The following is a 21,604-nucleotide window of genomic DNA, read 5'->3' on the forward strand; positions in this document are numbered from 1 at the left end:
CAAACTGCTAGGTTGGCAGGCGCTGGGACCGAGCGACGGGAGCGCACCCCGCCGCGGGGATTCGAACCTTTCGATCGGCAGGTCCTAGGCGCTGAGGCTTTTACCCACAGCGCCACCCGCGTCCCCTCTATGGGGCTTACTCCCTAGTAAATCTGGTTAAGATTACAGTGCAATTCTATACATGTTTACTCAGAAATAAATCTCACTGCACAGTTCACTGGGATTTATTCCCATAGGACTATAGTTTTAATTAACTGTCAACTTAGGCAAAGATGCCCTGTTTCTCCCCCATCCCCCAAGTGTTAACTGGGTCTGTTCTATTTGAGTTGCTTTTAACACACCCATTCTTACTCTTCTCCCAGCATATTATCATATCTAGTTTTGATGTTAAAAGTAGGTAGAAAAATAATAAATGATGTAGGAATGGTTGAGTAACACATCACTACTTACCCTTATGCCACTAAGAATATCCTGCAACTAAACAGCTGTTAAAGCTTCTTATTGTGTAAGAAAATGTGAGCAATTTCATATAAAGATCCTTTTAAAATCTAATGTACTATGTCAATAGCTTCCTAAATGGACGGGATTAATTTAATGTAAGTGCAGATGTAATAAAGTACAAAAGCTTTGGAGCGTAAGATGTGCATGCTGGTTTTTCAAGAATGTAATCTTTCAGCTGGATATAAAAATATGAGTGACAGCAACACAAAGTTTCTATTATGGTCATCATCACAAAACACTTCTTTCTCAATCTCAACTGTAAAAATCTCAACTAAAAATATATATATACTTTTAAAAACCAACATGGTGGAAGGACGCTGACAGAACCCAAACAACTAAATTGAAGTTCAGCTCAGAATGCTGAAGTATTCTGCAAATCAGCCGAACACTTTAAAAACAATTCCCAATTCCCAAAATCACACAGAAATAAAAAAGGAGCTAAGAACATGCAATTATCTCGTCATGACGAAGGTACATAAACATTTCTGTTCCCATCATTAGCCCATTCTGCATCACTTGTGTTGTTTTGTGCTTGTCTGATGTGTCAAAGTATTGTGCCGAGGACCCTTTCTACACTAGCAGTACCTTTGGTCTTTGAACAGCTAAAAATTGGCTGGTGGTGCTGCATGTTTTTAATGCATGATATATATACTGGTGCACAAGGTCCTGGATGTTTTTGGGTCCCAAGTGCTGAGAACCTCCCTCAAGAAGCCCTACCAACCCGACCCTGGTGAGGACCTGCTCTTTGGCAGCCTGGCAAGAAAACGTGCGCGCGACCTCATTTGCCTACGGCCCTACGAGGATGTTCAACGCAACTTAACGAGCCAAGTTCCCGCCGCGGCTTCGGCGGCGCTTGTTCCCAGGCAGGCGCGCGCGGGGGCTCATAGGGTCGGAGCCTGACTGAAGGCGAGCAGGACCTGCCATTTCCAGAGGCGGGCAGGGGGGTCGGGCCGCAGCAGCCGCTCTCCGGCAGGCCCTGCCCACCGTGTGGAGACAGGCCCGCTCTTTCCCCGCCCCCTGCCAGCAAGGGCTCGGTTCCCTTGGTAGCGACCGCAGTAGCGGCGGGAATAACGGGCAGAGCCTGAGGCACCTCCAGGATGTCGCGGCCGCCTCGGCGCGCCGTGCAGCTGGCGCCGAGCTCTCTGGCCCTGGTGTTGCGCCGCCTGCAGCAGCACCAGCAGCACGAGGAGGAGGGAGAAGCGGCGGCGGCGGCGGCGGCTTCCCCGGGCGAGCCCGAGGCGGAGAGCTGCGGCGACGAGGCGAGCGGCGCGGCCGTCTTCCAGGCGTTTCGGCGCGCCAACGCCGCCTGCTACTGGAACGGCGGGCTGGCTCGCGCCGTGTCGCGGGTGTGGCTGCAGGGCTGGCTGCGGGGCGGCGTGCTCTTGCTGCAGGGCCCCGCCGGCCCGCTGCAGCTCCTCCGCGACGCCTGGCTTCGTAGGGCGCTGCGCCCGCCCAAGGGCTTCCTCATCAGGGCTGTGGGTAAGCGAGCGAGCGAGCGCGCAAAGCAAGCAGGTTGGCCAAGCCAGGGGCGCAGCTTCACCAGATCACCTGCGCGCGTGCCCAGCTCCGTCAGATTCTCTCTTGGTTCCTCCCTTTACCTTGCGGGTCCGATCCTGGCTCCGTTCCTTTCTCTGCCGGATTCAACCAGAACCGACTCCTGGACTCTTTATTTGCCCGGTTTTGCTTTAAGCTGATTCTGGGCCCTTCGGGTTTTTTGTCTGTTTAAGGATGCTCTGAGTCCTAAAGCGCGTGTGATAGTAAGGAAGTGCGTCTTGAGCACATGCTGAGTGTTTTTCTCCAGCTCCAGACTCATGTACAGCCAGTTTTCTCGTCTCAGGGTTTCTGATGCTAGACCAACATACCCAAGCTAAGGAGTTTGGATCTGCCCAGGGCTTGGTTGAGAGACTGCTTATGGTCCAGCTACATGTGGGGTTGTATACCTCACTGCTGTTTTGCTTGTTCAGAAGGCTTCCACTTCTGTGATGGAATGTTCCTCTCCCTAGAGGACCCTCTGGAGCAGATTCTGACGTGTGCATGCAGAGAAAAGGGAAGTCCCATTGCAAGAGTGGGACCCCATGCACAGTGTTGGATACGACCCTTATAAAAATCAGTGATAAGCATTAGGGGTTGTTTTAAAAAGCCTGGTAGTGCCTTCTGCATGTGTAATGAACAGTTAATGTGTGAAAAGTGAACACAGACCTTATATAACATTTAGGAATGCAACATCAAGGGACGCTGGCTGGAAATGATGAACCTGATACAGCTACCAGGTGGAATTTGCTCTACATGGGGACTATCCCTATGTGATGCACTGTGGAATACTTTCTCTGGTACTAAAAACTCGCTCTCTTCTGTATGTTTGTGGTAGTGTAGACTGAATGGCCCTAATGAGGCACTGCAGGTTAACGGTTCACTATGTAAATTCTTTTAAAGCAGCCTCCAAGCATACACCTGGGGTCTGCATGCGTTCAGAAAAGGTTGCTTCCTTTCTCTCTCTTTCAGCCCCTTCGTTCCATAATTCCAAACTCCTGTCGTTCTGTGTGGTGGGAAGCCCTTGACTGTAACTCTGGCAAAGAAACATAGGGCAAGAAGTAAGCTGTTAGAGGACCAAGGTTTTATTAAATAAAGAAACCAGTGGAAAGGAGCACCTGGACTAGGCATTTCTTCTTAGGCTTAAGTGATTTGAAGCAAAAAAAAAATCCCAAACCAAACAAAAATTCTCTAATGTTTCCTGTCAGCTGGGGATGCCATTTTGACTGTAATCTCTTCATTGCCTAATACCTAATGGGTTCCTTAGCTCACAGAAAGAACCTTGCGGTCATGCTATTGTGTGTAGGGAGATGGAGGGTGGGGAGAGGGTAAACAAGGATTTGTCACACACTGTAGGCACTCGGGAAGGTTAATCTGTTCCTTTCTTGCTGTCTCTGTGGAGCTAGGGAGAGCATACTGCTTTTTAACTGAAAAAGAGGAAGGGTCTTTTATTTCAGAGAGAAATATGCTCCTCCGGGGGCACTCATGTGCCCTCTTGATAAACAGCTAACTTCTTTAAAGAAAAGGGGGGAAAAGCATTCAAGCAGGATAAAAATATTCTTGTTTTAACCACTGAGATGTTAGCAATCTTTTGCCTCACCTCAGTAAAAGAATTTTTTAAAGACTTCCTACATAAACCTAGACACTTAAATATTTATATTTGTGTAGTTTCGCTTTGGTGAATATTAATCTCCCTTGGCCCTGCAAAATGGGGAGCTTGTATGAGTTTGGTGACACCTGTGTGCATAGTAAACCCAGTATTGTAGAGAAAACATTACTGTTGCCTTAAATGTAGCAATATTCTGCCATACTCTCTGGTGTGGTACTCTTGGTGCCATATTAAGTAAAGCCAACATATAAAGGAAATGGTTACAAATGCAAGAATTCTATAAACATTGTTGTAAGTTTTCACTTAACAGCTATCTCCTTGATCCTGCAATTGGATCCATATGGGAGACTCTGGTGCCCATAAAGAGTCCTGCTGAAGTTAACCGCCAAGTAATACAATTCCTTCAGTGTTAGCTGTTCAGGAATTTATTGCAAGTGGTCTCATATTCAAGTGCTGAAAATCCATTGAGAAGATGACTGCACAGCATCCTTTGTTTTAAAAAACTTTCCCAATTAAAGTAGCTGAAAGTTAGTATTTTCAGGTTTCTTGCCTAATTCTACAACTCTGTTTATCTTAGTTTGTTAATGTAGAATGAATGAGTTTCAAGAACTGTACTGGTGATGCTCTTATATGACTTCTTATGTCCAGATGAAACAGGATGAGGCAAAAGTGCCTTGATTATTTGGGAGTTATTCTCCTTCTTACTTCCTTGCTTCAGCCTCTGATTACCATCTTAATAAGGCTGAGGTTGATATTGGTAGAATCTCTGGCTAATCATATCTGTAGGGGTTTCCTAATATTGTACTAACATCACGAACATTCTTAAGAAAAATGCCAAATATTAAGTGCTTCACATTTATCATTCTATGCAACAAGTATGTAAGAATGGCCAGTTCTTGAGTCAGACTAGAAGGTGGCAAGGTCAGTGGGCAGAATTTAGTTTTTATATAGAATGATGAGGTGAGACAACTTAAAGCACAACAGAAGCACCTATACTTTTCCACTGCAAGGCTTCATTTTTAAATGAACAATCTCCTTAAGAGTTACACTGATTTCTTCCCCATGTCACTTGAGAAAGATTTACCTATCTTCTTGCCTGTGTGCTGGAATATTTTCTCTTTTTCTTTATCTGTTACATGCAAGAAACAGCTACCCTTTTACCCTTTGTGGTGTTTGTCATTAGTTGATAGGTATTTTATTGCAAGGGACGCGGGTGGCGCTGTAGGTTAAACCACAGAGCCTAGGACTTACCGATCAGAAGGTCGGCGGTTTGAATCCCCGCGATGGGGTCAGCTCCCGTTGCTTGGTTCCTGCTCCTGCCAACCTAGCAGTTCTAAAGCACGTCAAAGTGCAAGTAGATAAATAGATACCGCTCCGGCGAGAAGGTAAACAAACGGCGTTTCCGTGCACTGCTCTGTTCACCAGAAGTGGCTTCGTCATGCTGGCCACATGACCCGGAAGCTGTACGCCGGCTCCCTCGGCCAATAAAGCGAGATGAGCATCGCAGCCCCAGAGTCGGTCACAACTGGACCTAATGGTCAGGGGTCCCTTTACCTTTTATTTTATTGCAACATCAGTATTTTCACACATGCATGTCCATAACAAATTACAGTTGGATTATAGCAGGGGTAGGCAACCTAAGGCCCATGGGCCGGAAGTGGCCCATGGAGGCTGTTTAACCGGCTCACGAGCCACCCCCAAACCGAGCCGCCTGCTCAGCAAGTCCCTGCGTGTTGCGCTAAACCAGCGCAATGTGGGGACTCTCTTCCACGGCTCCAGATTTTTGGCATCTGGGCATGCATAGAAGCGATTTCTAGCGCCATGGACATGCGCAGATGCTATTTATGGCGTCACGCCGCACCGGTCCGGTCCATGGAGGATCTCCGCGGGAGTGATCCGGCCCATGCCCAGTAAGGCTTGCCGACCCCTAGATTACATTACTATACTGAGGCTTCCCTTAACAAAGCACAGAGAAGGGTGCTTTGGAGTTTGGATTACTGATTATCTTGGATCACTTTTGACATGGTAATGTGGCCGTCCGTAGAGTGGTCTTAGAAAAAGGTAACAGATGTGTTATGCACAGCAGTTAATCATTAAGCAATATTCTAGTTTTATGTCAATTTACAGGCTTGTTTGAGCCTGTGGATCTGAGGTGTATACATATTACAACAAACTACCTCAGCTTATAAAGTGGTAATTATTAACACTTGCACAGGAAAAATTGGAACAATAACTTTCTACAGAAGTGAAAGCTGAGAGCTGTTTATCCAGTGAGAGTCCTTTCAGGGCCCTTCCAGACGATAGTGTGCCCGTCTCCCTGTTTTATTCTTCATAGCCCCATCTTGGTCCAGTGCCAGTGGCACGATAGCCAGCACCTGCGTAATGTACTGGGAGTGTAGCTTTGCACAGAAGGATAATATTTCTACTTCTCCCTCCCTTTTAAAAGGGGAAGATATGAAGTTCTGCACTAGAAAGGCAGAGTGCATAGCCTCCAGAAAGTTAAGGAAAAAGAAACCATAAGGACCTCAAAATTGCAGAGCCCTGCAGTGTTAGAAACTCAGATAGATAAGCTAATTGCCAAATGACACCTTAAACCTGGGTTATTGTTTAGGCACCATTCCCCCAATAATGCTGCTGCTGCTGCTTAAAACATCAAACAAAACAATACAGAATAAAACAAATTCAAGCTTCAAGGAAAATATTTCAGATCCTTCTCTAAGTGACATGTTGCTTTCGCCATGTTTATTTACTACGTAATTTATATAGCTGCCCCATAGCAGAAGTACTCTAGGAAGCAAGTGTGGTGTAGTGGTTAGAGTACCGGACTAGGACCTGGGAGATCAGGGTTCAAATCCCCACTCAGTCATTAAGCTCTCTGAGTGACCTTGGGCCAATCACAGCCTATTAAGATACCTCACAGAGTCGTTGTAGGGATTAACTGAGAAGTGGGGGTGAGCCATGTACTCTTTGGAGAAAAAGTGGGATATAAATGCAATAAATAAGCTCTTCTGCTAACCTGCTTAAGAAAGCTGGAGGGGCCAGGCATATGGAGATGTCAACCTGGCATCCAGAGATCTCCACATGGTTGCAATTGGACCCGCAGCAGTCGCAAAATGTGCCTGGCTTATTTCTAATACTGCTTTGTTTTTTATGTTTTGTGGGCCATGGCGATATCCACAGAGTTCTCCTGTGCAAGCCTCATTACGATGCTCTTGCGGCATTCCTGTCTTCAAGAATAGGATTTGTGCAGGACATTCTGCCGCTGTCCAGGCAAGCCAAGCCAAGCCAAGGTGCTTTCCTCACACTTTTAATTTTACAACAGTTGAAAATATTCTGCTTTCAAAGCTCAGGACTAACATTAGAGCTACATACCAAGCTACACAGGACAGACTCCTTTGGCCCAGTAAGCCATCTCCTACTCTTACATCTGTTCCTTTGTGTTTTCCCGCTCCCTGTGATGTCTTTCATTCCTGCCTCATTCCATAAAAACATCCAGTTGCCTGTTGAACACGTTCCTGTGACTTGCCCTTGTGGCTTTTACCTTATAACGTGTTCCATATGTTTGCTGGGCTTTGAGTGAAATGGTTTCAATTTAAACCTGTGGTTCCTTTCACTAACCACCCCCACCCCAAATATATCCCTAAGGGCAAGAACAAGGCCTATGTTATATAGGAGCTTCAGGAACACAATCGTTTGCCGCTGACTTTTGTGCCTCATATTTTGATTGCTGAGCCCAAATAATCCTTCCTTCCTTTCTTCCTTCCTCGTTTTAGCTATTGCTTGGTATCATGTTCTAGGTATTCCTGCATATCCTCTGGAGTACTTTGGTTTTAGGTTTCTTCAAAAATCAATGGCCCCTTTCTGTTGCTGACACAGTAATTTAAGAGATCAGTCCTGTGAGATGGCTTGTGCTTCATTTTCCTATTCTGCTACGCTTTCTTAGTCCTATTCAGAATTAGGACTGGTTCATATGATCACTAACCACACACACAGTTCCTTTGCCTTGCCCAGGACAATTTACTTGTGCCAAACTGAGGGCTCCAGCAGAGCCACAGAACAATGTGCCTAAGCATACTCTGTGTGTGTGTGTGGTGGAGCTCTCATAAAATATTTGACATGGAACGACAGAAATAGGGGTCCCCACAGAAAAGCAACCAGTAATGTGCTTAGTGGTTAAATAAGCCAGCCGTCTTTTGATACAACCTTAGTGGCACCAGATAACCTTTTTTGAGTTGAGGGAAAAACAGTGAGTTATGTGGCATGGCCTCTCTCATTCTCCTTTGTTGGAATGAAAGTACAGCAGTAATTAGGGAGGCCCAAGTGCAACTCTCCACTTGGCCATGAAGCTCACTGGGTGACCACGGGCCATTCATCACCTCTCAGGGTAGCCTTTCTTACAGGGCTGCTATGAGGATAAAATGGTAATGGGGGGGAGGAAACCGTGTGTGCCATTTCCAGCTTCTTGGAGGAGAGGAATATAAATTAAGAAATAAATTAGCCAAAAAAGAGAGAAAGATTGTGCAACACACTGTTTCCTGCAGTACAGGCTTCCCCCCACTTATGTGGGGGTTATGTTCTGGGCCCCTGCATGCATAAGTGAAAATTGTGCAAGTGGGGGAGCATCTTCTAAACATAATTCCTCTAAACATAATTTAAATGCCCTCTCTGCATTTAAATCCAGCTTCCCTTTTTGACAGCAGCCCATTGTGTTGCACTAAACTTTTGAGGGTCCCCCAACTTTCAGTTTGTTTTGGGGGTGCACGAGAACCAAGGTTGGGAGGGGTGCCAGAAGATACTTTATCCCATAACACTTTAGATCCTAGCCACTATTTGTGGGGAATATTTATATGTTCATGAACCAGTTCTTTGCCCTTCTGTTAAAGGAAGGTGAGAAAATTTTCACCTGGTTAAGAATTAACCACCTTTTAATTGTCTGGTCTTGAAATTAAACCTTTATCTACAGAGGATAATAATTAAAAGGCAGAAAATTAACAGATGTCAATTAGTGACCCTGTAATTAGTCCTGGGTTTAGGTTATTGATGATAGATTATGTTTGTGGTACATTATGCTTAATAGTGAAATTGGTGCTATATGCCACAAAGGCTTGTTGTTAGTAAACAACTGTAATGCTGTCTTGGTTTGGTTTCAAAGTTGGGAACAGGTTTAGAAACGGCCCCCTCCCTGGTCCAAGTAGCACTGGCAGTGATTGATTCAATTTCAGTGCCAGTTTTTTAATACTTATCTTTCATAATTTCTGTTTGAAATAGGATTTTGCCAGTGGCCACCTTTTAAATTTTATGGCATTTTCTGCAATAGTTAAAAAAACCCACCATAAAACAAGTAATGGGGGGGGTGTAACGAGGGGGGGGTAAGAAAGAAGTACCATATTTTTTGCTCTGTAAGACTCACTTTTTCCCTCCTAAAAAGTAAGGGGAAATGTGTGTGCATCTTATGGAGCGAATGCAGGCTGCGCAGCTATCCCAGAAGCCAGAACAGCAAGAGGGATTGCTGCTTTCACTGCGCAACGATCCCTCTTACTGTTCTGGCTTCTGAGATTCAGAATATTATTTTCTGGTTTTCTGTTTTCCTCTTGCTGTTCTGGCTTCTGAGATTCAGAATATTTTTTTTCTTGTTTTCCTCCTCCAAAAACTGGGTGCGTCTTGTGGTCTGGTGCGTCTTATAGAGCGAAAAATACGGTAATTGATAATGAGGGAAAGCGACAGCTTTGGTAATGGGAAATTAAAATGTGTATCATCATTTTGAATATTTGGGCAGCATGTGCAGTCAGGAGCATTACACTGGGATGTTAAAATGCAAGGGAAATGTGTGTTTTGTTAGCAGCACACCTGACCTTTGCTTAAATGCCAAAATATTCATGAAACTTGTTCTAGCCACTTGTTCTGTGGGACGTGTTGTCCACCAATACCACATGGGCTTAATGAGGGATGGCAAATGAGCAGACGGTTGTGTGTTTTTCTGCTGCTTGGATTCCTTCCATGACTGCCTGCCTTTCATCCATGTTTTGAACCCACCTGGCAAACAAGCATAGGTTTGAAAACTCATGGCCCATTAATGCTGTTTTGTTTTGAAAATCATTCATAATCATTTCATGCATTCGTACGATTTAATGATACTCTTATGAAAAACATCGTCTGAAATCCACAGAATATCCTTGTAATGGATCAAATAGTTGCTGAAACAGTCTTTCAAATACTTTTGCTAATGCTGGTAGCTTCTGCCTCATTAAAAGGCTAGCCAGGGAAGCCCCGCAAGCAGGTCAAAATGAAAACAACCAACCCTGTTTGTTCGCACCATGTGGAACTTAAGAGGTATACTACATCGTAACATACTGTTTAAGCTCCTGAATCGATCTGAGCCTTCTCTTTATGCTGTTGGCAAGAACAACATCCTGTGACAATTAACAGAGCAGGGAGTTTGTTTTAAATCTGTGCTTCTTGGTTTGGAATAAAACAAAACTAACCAGTTTTGGCCACAGAGAGAGGTGGCCAGGGGGATGGGGGGATGGGGATGAAAGCCATGGTCTTTAAAAAGTAGGTGGGGGTTGGTTGGTTGGAAATTAACTTTGAGATGGAATTGGCATCAGTCATTATTCACCTATTTAAATCCTGAGTTAATCCTATACTCCTGTTAATGGAGGATAAGGATTTATTTGATCCATTTGACTGGTGAGGCAAGAGAAAGCCAGTCACCTAATAAATTGCCTATCACTGCCAGACAGATCTGTGAATACTCTCATTGCACCTTTTCTCTCTCTCCCTTTTAATTAGCAGATGAGTTAATAAAGGACTAAGTGTGTGTTGCAATCTGCAGCACGATGACATGCCATCATATGTTGATGTAATCTAAAAATGTGGAATTAAGCATAAATACATTCAAGCAAGCAATTGAACAGTGGTCAAGGTAGTTGTTTAACTGAGCAGAGAGGCCCAAGTACAGTTATACCTTGGGATGAATACACTTCAGCTTAAATATTTTCGGGTTGCGCTCCGTGGCGACCTGGAAGTAACAAAGCACGTTACTTCTGGGTTTCGCTGCTCACGCATGCACAAACGCTCAAAATGATGGCATGCACGGAAGCGGCGAAACGTGGCACGCACAGATGCACAGTCATGTCCTACGCTCGCTTCAGGATGCGAATGGGGCTCTGGAATGGATCCCGTTCGCATCCAGAGGTACCACTGTAATCGATTAAGCTTCGTTCTCATACTTCTTTTATCACAACTTTAGTAACCGAAATTATTGCAAAAGCATTCTTATCTAATACATGGTGCTTTATAAGTCATCAAATCCAGTTACATCATGGTACAGTAGAAGGTTTTGGTTATTTTAATTTACTTGGATGATCTGGTGCCATTTTTTTTTAATTAATTAACAAGCTTTATATACCACTTAATCATGAAAACTAAGTGGTTTACATGAAACTGAAGTCAAACCTAACTTATGTAGCAGCTAACCAAACACTGCAGCAGTGAAGAGAATATAGTGGGAAGGAAGCTCAAAAGCAGGAATTTTGGGGTTTGCCATTTATCCTAAGCAAATGAACTCTACAAAGTTGAAGTCCAAGGCAGCAGTTAAACAGTAGAATAAGGGACAGGCAGAGCAGGAAGGAGGGCAAGGTTGCAGTCAATCGGTCCAGCTAGTTGCTGCAGGAAAGTCCTAACAGTGATCACCAATGGAATGCCCAGGACCTAAACTGGCCTGGAAGAATTTACAGCTTCATTTAAAACTCCTAGCCAATTGGGAGACTTGGAGCTTCTATTTAATATGATTCCTCATTCGTGAAGCTCTTTAAGTTACAAATTCAAAAGAAGACTTGCTACATTATTAAAATACTAATTAAATGTGGCCCAAATCCAAAGAAAGCTTAATATACAATTGAAATCAGGAGGACCTGTTTCTTGCTGCTATTATATGTCCCATTAAGTTCAATGGGACCTCATGGTGTGACTTTATTCGGATTTGAGTGCAATGCAAAACATTGTGTTAGAAGAACTGGGGCAGTGGAAGAACTAGAGGCAAACGGGCAGAGGTCTTGTGTAGAATGGAGCATTTTTGGAAGAAAGGAGGACATTGTAAAGTTTGTGCTCCATACTGATCTCCAGTCATAACCCTCACCCCAGGAAGCTGGTCATGTAAGGAATAAATTATTAATTCTGATGTCCAGATATAAATAAATAAATAAATAGAAGCACCACCTCCTCACAAAGATACAATGCACAAAACGCAATTTCACAAAGTTATACAAATGTCTGCAGCCAATCTAAAAACAAGAAAGAGGAAGCTACACATTACAGAGCCATCCTTTCCCCAAGCTTCAAAGCTCGCTGAAGAGTGTTAGGGTAGGGCAGAAATGCCTCTCCACTGGTGGAAAGGAGCTTTGCCCAGGAGGGCAAGGGACATCTACTACACCCACGAAAAGCTCCTCTGGCATTGCCTGCAGCAGCTAACATGAGGGCCTGAAATGACATTCTGTGGGCTGGAATCAAAGGAGTCTCTTTATTCCTCCAAGAGGCTTCAGGACTGGGCTCATCAACTACACCACATTGACGCTGTCATAGTCAATTCTCCCTCACTGCTTTCAGTGGGGTAGACGGCTTTACAAAATATGGATTATCTGGGCCAAATAAATAAATACACCCCCTCACAACATGTCTTGCTTTGTAATTGGTTGACAATCTACCACTTCACTCCCACCACCACGTATTTATTATATATTTATTTTATTTGCCACTTTCTACCCAAGTCAAGAGTGATTTGCAGCAGTCAAATTAACACAAATACGGTTCATGCAAGTACAAAAGTTAAGATCAATAGCGGCACACTAAAAGTGACCATTCACTAAAATCATTCTGCCCTTTTAACAGGGAGTGCTCCACCTTTCAGCTTATAATGTCAAGTTGCCACTGATGGTTCCAGTTACCATCTGGCCGGAGCTTATATTTCTCTAAGCATTTATTGTTTTGCAGTGGTCCAAATGACATAATTAGCAAACCGTTCTGTTATGTGACTTGGGAATCTCACCACCACATTGCAAAACTTGTTAGAATTCGCCTTTAATTTCTAACGGCTAGGGCTATATTTATTCCTCACACATATAATCTAGCTGTGGCTCTCTGGTAGTGTCAGCTTGCTTCCTTTTCTTTTTCGAGAAAAGTTGCTTGTCCTCATTACCACTCAGTGCATAAGGGAGGTGCTCCGAAAGGATCTCTTAAAATTGGGTAAATGGGTTTTAAATTGGAAAATATGACTCAATTAAAAGTGATGTACCTGGGACAAGAAATCCTAACTTCACTTATGCATTAATAGAGTCTGGACTGGTAGTTCCTGGCCAGGAAAGAGATGTTGGAGTCGTGATAGCTCAGGCTTCCTCAGCTTTGGCCCTCCAGATAGTTTTGGCCTACAACTCCCATGATCCCTAGCTAGGAGGACCAGTGGTCAGGGATGATCGGAATTGTAGTCTCAAAACATCTGGAGGGTTGAGGAAGCCTGTGATAACTGAATGAAAATGACCTATTTATCTTTGTGCTGCTGATGAAAACTGATTTAGGCTGCCTTATTTAAAACAATGGTACTTACTTCTGAGAAGACGTGTATACTGTTTGCTGGGCGCAAACACAGCAGCTGCTTTTTGGAGGAGGATAATTTAGTGCAAGGGAAGCGAACAAACAAAAACCTTTATAAATAAATAAATAAATAAATAAATAAATAAATAAATAAATTCACACACACCACCTCTGTGGCTGCTATAAAGTAAAAAAACAAATTGTTGTGAGATGCAGTTCTAGATCTTCCAAGTCTCCTGTAATTTACTCCTAAGCATAATCAGTATTGTGAACTACCAAGCATGTTCAGCTTTAATAACCTTAAAGTTGAGCTCTAGTGTATAGCAGATCTGTTGACCATAACAGATTTGTGCCGACTCACTCTACATCTGAATCGGAACGTTGAAGGGAAGACAGAAATGTGCTACCTGCCCAGTGAAGGCACCATTAATCCAGCAACACTCAAGTTACAAGGACAGAACAAAACATCTTTTTATGTTGGTGAAGCGTATCTGGAGACTTTTTGTTCCCTATGTTTTGTTATCTGACTCTTGTATTGCAGATGACTTTCCCACATTGAGTTTCGGTATATGCTCTGAAAATGCGTTCTCGGATTTCGAATGTGTAAACAATTATCTGTGTTTGAGTAGACTGGTAAAATCATTTGAGGGTCAATAATACATGAATTTTTGGCAGGTTGCCTAGGCTGGAGTTTGTGAAGTTTTTTTTAAAAAAGTTACTTTGCTCACTGTAGAAGTTAAGCTGTATTTTTGCAATCAATGGGGCTTGCATTTGCTGTACCTGATGGATGCCAGGTTCCTTTGTTCTGGGCCAAAACAAATATTTTTGTTAAGCTTTAAATATATTGTTATGAGAAGTGCCATGCAAGGAGGTGTTTTTCATTTCTGCCACCACAGAATGCTAAGCACTATATTCCTGTTGGTAACCAACCAATAATTGCTAGGTGCATGGGTTTCTGGTGCCAGGTCAACATATTTATAGGATTGTTGAAGCAGAGATATGACTTTATGTTCACATTTGTACAGACACCAAACTAGATGTGTGGATACACCAGTGAGTGGAATACTTTCTAAGTAAAGATGGTACTTCTGAAAGCTGATGGTACAGACTTGTGCAAACAGAAGTCCTCATGCAGTGCTTCTGCTGATGGAACTTGTTAGGTGCATCCTGCTCAAAGTCTTTGCAATCCAAAATAGCTATGGATATGAACAATGACCCCAACTGTTGTGAAGTGTGTGTTTATCCCCTATACAATTCATTTGTGTAGATTAACCTTTATAAACAGATGGATAATCTTGATCTTTCAAGATGCCCTTTCATGATGGGTCCTGCTGTGTTTGTTAAGCTGAAAAATATGAGGGCTTGAGCAATGTGTTAACAACAGCCCGAGAGAAGCATCATTGGGAAGAAATTATGCCACCACACATGCTGATGCTGGTCTACCTTTTGTTTGGAACCTTGGCTTTTCCTGGAAAACTAACTTTGTAATACTGTCAAAGATACAAAATAGCCATTTTAAAGTGTGCTTTGCAAGAAACTGTGAAACCAGCTTTTCCATTTACAGTAACTAGCACCAATGTTATACTATTCACAGTGTTTTTTTCTTGAATTCCCGTTCCACACAAAGCAAGCTGACACTGATTTATACACCTGCTGGTAGTAGCTTAGCAACGTCATAGAGGAAATTCTTAGGAACTTCTCTAAACACATTCTGTTAAACAGAACCATTGCCAGTTGTAAAACAGAGGTCAAGAAGTGTTTAACAACTTCTTCAAAAGGGACTGTTGTTTATTTTGTTGACTTAAAGAGAAAATAATCCTAAAGAGGCCTTTTCTTGCCCTAGCTGTAACACAAGACAGCTGTTTTGAGTAGGCTACATTTAATTTAAACCTCAGTTATATTGCATTACTCATTGAATTGCATAAATGTCTTGGGAAGAGTCCTGTAACACCTTCTAAAATGTTTAAACAGACTGAGTGTTTCACATAGTTCCAAGGAAAACTTAGTGTTTTCACTTCATATGGTATGTATTTGGGGAGAAACCAGAGAACTTATGTGATAGTCTAAGCATCCGAAGACACCTATCTGCCTGCAGCATCTGCTTAACATGCTTCAAGATGTTTGTTTTTGAGCTAATAATTGCTAAAATGGCTTTTATTTCTTTAGAACTATGATCATTCATCCATCATGCTGAAGCTAAAAGAAGTCAACATTTTGAAAGGGCAATAGGGGAAAAAAAAAATACTGTATTCCAAAGTAGAAAGGAAGTTCATTTCTTTCCCCCCCACCCCACCCCTCTCTATTCCTTTTAGGAGATGTATCTCCAGTGCACATGAATCCCATTTCACAGTCCCAGTTCGTTCCTTTGGCAGAAGTCTTGTGTTGTGCTATATCTGATATGAATGCAGCTCAAATTACCGTTACACAGGAAACCTTACTGGATCAGCTGGGGAAACATTACCCAGGTAATCTGTTAAATCATGGGTTGTTGACACTTCACATAAACATTGGACTCAAGGGGGTTTGCAGCTAGCAGAGTGAAAGAATGCATGCTGTCTGGGACCAGGAAAGCAATTAGAATTCCCTTTGTAAATCAGCAGATGAAAAACAAAACACAGGATCTAAGTGTTCTAACTCACACTGCATTACAAATCCGGGCTGCCAGCTTGCAGTCATCAAAATTCATGGGGGTTGAGGGGAATTAGATATCAGGAGCATAAGGATGGTTGTGCGAAAAGAATGTGGGCAAAGAATATACCAGATTAGCAAACCTACATGATACATGTGTTTGTCACAGTAACACTTTCCATTTTCAGTATATTATATTTACATCCAAAAACTTTTAAGTAGTCTTTAGTGTGTGTATTTTTTTTAAAAAAAGATCCCTCATTAGGCAGCACCCAGGTGCCTAATAATATAATATCCAACCTTCCTTCACACTTGAGCACAGGAAGGAGAAGCCTGCGTCCCTCCATACTTTGTTGAATTTCATCTCCTATCAGCTGCAGCCAGCACAGCCAATGGTCAGAGATGGGAGCTGTAGTTTAACAACACCCGGGGGGCCACAGGTTGTGTTCCCCTACCCCAGCTTAGCATGAGTGAGAAACAGAACCCAGGATGAAGCAGTGCAGATATGAGATGGGTTGATTCTCAGCGACTGAAACCCCTAGAGATGGAGCAGATCCACACACCTCTTTTTTCTTCCCCCTCATCAGAATAAATGGCAGCCATTCTGTGTGGCAAAAGTAGCATGCTGGAGACAGCTATAAATACCGGCACTGAATGGCCTGGCCCTTGTACACTTTGTGTCTGCAGCGTGGAGAGCATGCAGGAACCTCCCTGCAGGAGACTCCTGTGTCAGTCTTCCTTCCATTTATGTCCCACTCATCATAACTGCAGGCAGTTTGCTGATTTACAAATAAATGGATGTTATGAGGCTTTACCATTACAAATCACTCTTTGCTGAACTGGAGCGGTAAACTTGCCTTTTGCTTAGTCTAATTGAGGGAAATGAAGTTGTGGGAGGTGGCTCATATTAAAACAATGAGTTTAGCTACATCTGTGCAGAATGTGCCTTTCCCTCCTGGACTGTGGCAGAAATCAGAACCTGACTGCACTTCCATTTTTGGGCCCAAGCACTTTTCTTGGTTGCAAATATATTGGCAAATTGCCAATTCTGCACTTCACTTTGCTTTGTTGTACTGCCCATACTCTTGAGTCAAAATTCACTACTAATCTGAAAGGAATTGTAGGATGTCAATGCCGAGTAAGCCCCCTTTGCCCTACCAAGCGTGTTTGCTTCTTGACTCTAAAAATGGCTCAGTAATTTGTGTGGTGGGGTTTCACTAGCCATCCTGGGGACTCCAATGAGCCTGTAAGGATTGATGATGGATTTTGTCTGCAGGTCACGCATTTGAAAAACCTTCAGTTTGGAAGCATTCTAAATGAGTATTTTATTGTTCATGTTTTAAAGCAACCCCTTTAGTGTGTATTTGCTGCCCCCTCTTGTCCAACCGGGAGAAGGCATATTGCCTTTAGCATTAAAGGAAGACAATTGTTCCATATAAAAGTCTATGGTGCATCCATACAAATAAGTTAAAGTCAGAAATCAGTTAGCTGTAAGCAATTAAAGTCAGAAATCTGTTAGCTGTAAGCAATTCCCCCCCCCTTTTCCATTTGGGAAAAGATTGGGGCTGCAGTTGTATGTGCACTTACTGAGGAACAAGTCCCATGAAACACAACAGTAATTTAGTCAGTGAAAGCACACACAGGAGCAGGCTATAACAGTGGTTTACGGCATAAATTTGTTCTGACCCAGAAATATGGTAAGATAATTTTTTATTATTATTCACTATGCCACAGAAATGACTAATATTATGCTATCATCCCTTTTATTCTAGGTATTGCAACTCCCACACATGATATTCTATATAGTACACTTGGGATGCTAATTAAAGAACGGAAGATATATCACACTGGGGAAGGATATTTCATAGTGACCCCAAATACATATTTTATCTGTAATAATGCTATGAAAAACAACAAGAGGGTCCTTTTGGAAGATAATTGCCCTCAAGAGCCTTCTGTTACATACCTTGTAAGCGTGGAAGATGCTGCAGAACTTCTACAAAATAATTTCCCTATTGCATCCCATTGCAGATCCTGCCATTGTTTCCCTGGGCAGACTGCAGTCAATGAGCAACATGTCAGCCCTCAGCCTAATGGGAAAAGTCAAAAAGGGTCTTGTGAATCCAGATTTTCAGTTCAGAATCAGGCCACCAATACACTTGTTGAGAACCGTTCTTGTGGAACTGCTCCCTATATGCAGTCAGGGAAAGAGAAGGAGAAGATTAAGAAGTTTGGTCTTAGCCTTTTCTGGCGCAACACTTCCAAGAAAGAAAAACCAAAAAAAGTGCACACTTCATTTTCCGCCCAGTTTCCTCCTGAAGAATGGCCAGTCAGGGATGAAGATAATTTGGATAATATCCCACGTGATGTTGAACATGAAATTATCAAACGCATTAACCCTGTGCTGACTGTGGACAACTTAACCAAGCACACTGCACTGATGCAGAAAATAGAGGAGCAGAAAAAATATATCAGTAAAGGAACCTCTACAGAAGTGTTGACAATGAAGCACAAGCATCTTCCCAAAGGGTTCACTCAGAAAAAACAAAATAAAGCTGCAAAGCATCGCAGGAAACTGCAGTCCAACAAAGAAAAGCACGTTAATAAGTCATCAAGGGAGTTTAAAAGTGATGACCAAATACCAGCTAATAGCAAACTGGAAAACTGTATTGAACATCCATCATCTTGTATTACAAATGAAACTATAGTTTGCAATCAGCAGTTGTGTGAGGGTGCAATCAACGTTGAATCTCACGTTATATACAAAAAAGAAGTTACTAATCCATTTAAAGATATTTCTTGTAAAGGGAATAGGTCAGCGAAAGGACATAGGAGTCAGAAAAACTATGATGTAAAGTTTGGAGCTCCAAGATCAGAGAAGAATTTCCCACAGTCCTGGTCTCTGGATTCCTCAAGAACTGTGGACTGTAAAGCTAAGCAGTCAGCCAGCATCAAATGTGACGCTGAAGACGACAAAATGAAACAGTTAAATTACCTACAATGCAAGGTTTTACAAAAAGAAGTCAAATATAGTTGTCTGGAGGAAAGTGCAGCTTGCAAAGGTAATTTGCATAGAAGGGCAACCCCAAAAAGTATGGAGATGCAGACAGTGTCTAACACTGCATTTGTGGATGAAGCAGTAGTGGAGAAAATGCATCCTCAGAACTCCAGTCAAACTCACCAGTGTGATCAAACTGGCTTGCTGGGTCATACAGCACACCAACTAACTGATACCCATCTTCCCAGTGAGGCAGATGCTCAACAATTTAAACAATCTGAAAATATTGTTGTTCACAGACAAAATGATAATTTAAAGAGTGAGTGTACCAACATGAACAAATGGCTTGAGTCTGTTAACCCACAAAATGAAAGATTCACTTATGATAAACCGACTCCGTATCAAGAATTGGATGATGGTAACACTTGTAGTTCTCCATATCATGGTGATGAAGAGCAACATGATGTGGATTTGTCCAAGCTGCAATCCAGCCAACTCCCATATAATTATTCAGATACAGGGAAGTGGAACAGCATAGAAGAAGAACAACTGAGCTCGACTGTGTTGGGAAATGGAAGTGTTAATTCTCACTTCTCAAGGTACAGAATTGATACAGATGGGGTTGGTCCCTGTGAGTGTGAAGAAAATGAATTCCTTGGTTTTTCTAGATCTAAGGATAGCTTAAAAGAATATCAGAAGATGAGCCTAGAAGGAGGAAGTTGTGTGTGCCACCAGCTACCTCAGTTTGCCTACAAAAGCAATGAAGAGCGAGAGGATGTTTATGAACATGGGCAGACACCTGATACTGCTGAACCCTGTTTGTTTGATTTCTATGATGTACATGAGGCAGAGACCAGAGTTTGGCAGAAGTCAGTACATGAAGTGGGTGGAAAATTAGCATCCTTGATGCTGCCACCAAAAGGCTGGGAAATTAAGACAAATGATACGAGAAAGCAACAGTTGTTGGATAAAACTGATGCTGCAGTTCTAGATCAGTGTGTCCAGTATGAGCAAAACCACTTGGAAGGGACGGGAAACCACAGCATAACAGGAGACAGCGGGATAGATTCTCCAAGGTAAGAACAACCGTTACAAGTGACTTTCTTAAACACAAAGAATGTTAATGGTATTTCTTGTACACATATGTGAATTGTACTTTAAGGGATTTTTTAACAGGGCTTTCAGCTGTGCACTGGAAAAATGCAGATTGCCTATTGGCATAGATAACTCTCAACTCTGTTCACATGGGCCTTTCAGGACCTTACAAGGCTGGGAAAGCACAGTCCTATAATGAAACATGGCATTTTCCTTGTCCTTGAATGCAAGGAGTCCTCATGAATGCTTGGATAACTTTGCCCACTTAAACAACCTTTAAAATGCAGTGCTGTAATTGTCACATGTGTATAAATGGTCAAATCATGTATACCACTACCAAATTCTGAATGGCAAAGGTAGGCCATTATATTCAGTCAATCCTGATGTAAGGGACCTGACTACATGCCCAAGTGTCTGCAGGGATAGCAGGTGGTAGTACAGAGTACTCTTACTGCAGCACAGCAGGTGGAAGAAGTCCTCTTCTCAGTACTGTCACTGTACACTTGCTTCTGTTGCTCAGGAACAGCACCGATAAAGAAAAGCGGAAATTGAGTACTGCAGGAAGGCAAGAAAAGGCCAGGCAAGATATCCCAGTAAGTGGGTCTGGGCAAACTGTTGAGTTAAATGATGTATACTATCCTTCACCAACCTGGTGTCCTCCAGATGTTTTTGGCTGTGGCTGATGGGAGTTGTAGTCCAAAACATCAGGAGGGCATCAGGTTGGTGAAGGATGATGTATAAGGAACACTTGCTGGCTGCATCATATTATGACTCCATATTCCTCACCCTTTCAATTGAAATAAATACTATAATTTCCATAATATTCTTGAGCTGATTCAAAATAAAGATGACTTTTTTGTACTTGTGTGCCACCCAGTATTTCTTTTAGTAATTTATGGAGAAATAAGTCACTCTGAATGTTTGAATATGGAAAAATAGGTTTCTTATTTAATCTTCTGTTTTACAAAATAATAATTTTTAGAACACAAAGTCTGGCATCTGCGAATTCTGCCATCTTAGATGGACTGAAGAAAAGACGAAGTTTTCTCATGAACTTGGAAGGCATAGAGAAGACTATACACAATGGAAAGACTCTGACACGAAGCTCCTTGCTTCAGTTGACTCCAGTCATGAACGTTTAATTTTTCTTATCAGGTTTTGATAATTCCTTTGTAAATATGTTAATATATTTACTGTAAATTCTTTGAACTGTCATATACATTAAAGTAGGTAAGATCATTATATTCTCGTAATAAGATGTATTAAAACTTTGTAATAAGCATTTTTTCCAGTGACTTTTTCTAATGTTTTATTTCTAGTAATAAATTATATTGCAGTATTGATGATCTCAAGTTGGACTTCATTCCGATTGTCTCCACAAACCATTTAAGATGCCAACTTGTTCCAAGAGTCCCATGACTGTGCTAGATCAGTCCAAGCGATGATCCTAAGGGTATTTACTGATGCACCTCAAACCAGGAATTAGTGCGCACGCACGCACGCACGCACACACCCTTAGCTGTGCAGTGATTCCAGTGAATTTGGTGGTCAGGATAGACACAAGTTTATTTCAATTCGCTGCCACAAGGAGATGATGGCCACTGGCTCAGATGCGTTTTAAAGGGAATTAGGCAAATTCACAGGGTACAAATCTAGCT

At 42.5% G+C, this 21,604-nt stretch overlaps 1 protein-coding gene across 2 annotated transcripts; it reads left to right on the forward strand.

The window, feature by feature from the left end:
• The first annotated feature begins 1,206 nt into the window (after positions 1 to 1,206).
• STOX1 (storkhead box 1) lies at positions 1,207 to 21,498 on the forward strand. 2 transcript variants are annotated; one of them, XM_081862931.1, is made up of 5 exons: positions 1,883 to 1,980; positions 3,004 to 3,092; positions 15,538 to 15,690; positions 17,626 to 19,927; positions 20,929 to 21,498. In XM_081862931.1, exons 3-5 carry the CDS (start codon positions 15,558 to 15,560, stop codon positions 21,086 to 21,088), a joined length of 2,595 nt encoding a protein of 864 aa, XP_081719057.1. In that variant the 5' UTR covers positions 1,883 to 1,980; positions 3,004 to 3,092; positions 15,538 to 15,557; the 3' UTR covers positions 21,089 to 21,498. The 2 variants fall into 2 exon arrangements, with proteins under 2 accessions (XP_081719056.1, XP_081719057.1); XM_081862930.1 differs by lacking the exon at positions 3,004 to 3,092 and having other exon boundaries at positions 1,207 to 1,980.
• The last annotated feature ends 106 nt before the right edge of the window (positions 21,499 to 21,604 follow it).

This window comes from Podarcis erhardii (assembly GCF_964252035.2).
Source record: "Podarcis erhardii genome assembly, chromosome: 5".
Lineage (NCBI taxonomy): Eukaryota > Metazoa > Chordata > Lepidosauria > Squamata > Lacertidae > Podarcis > Podarcis erhardii.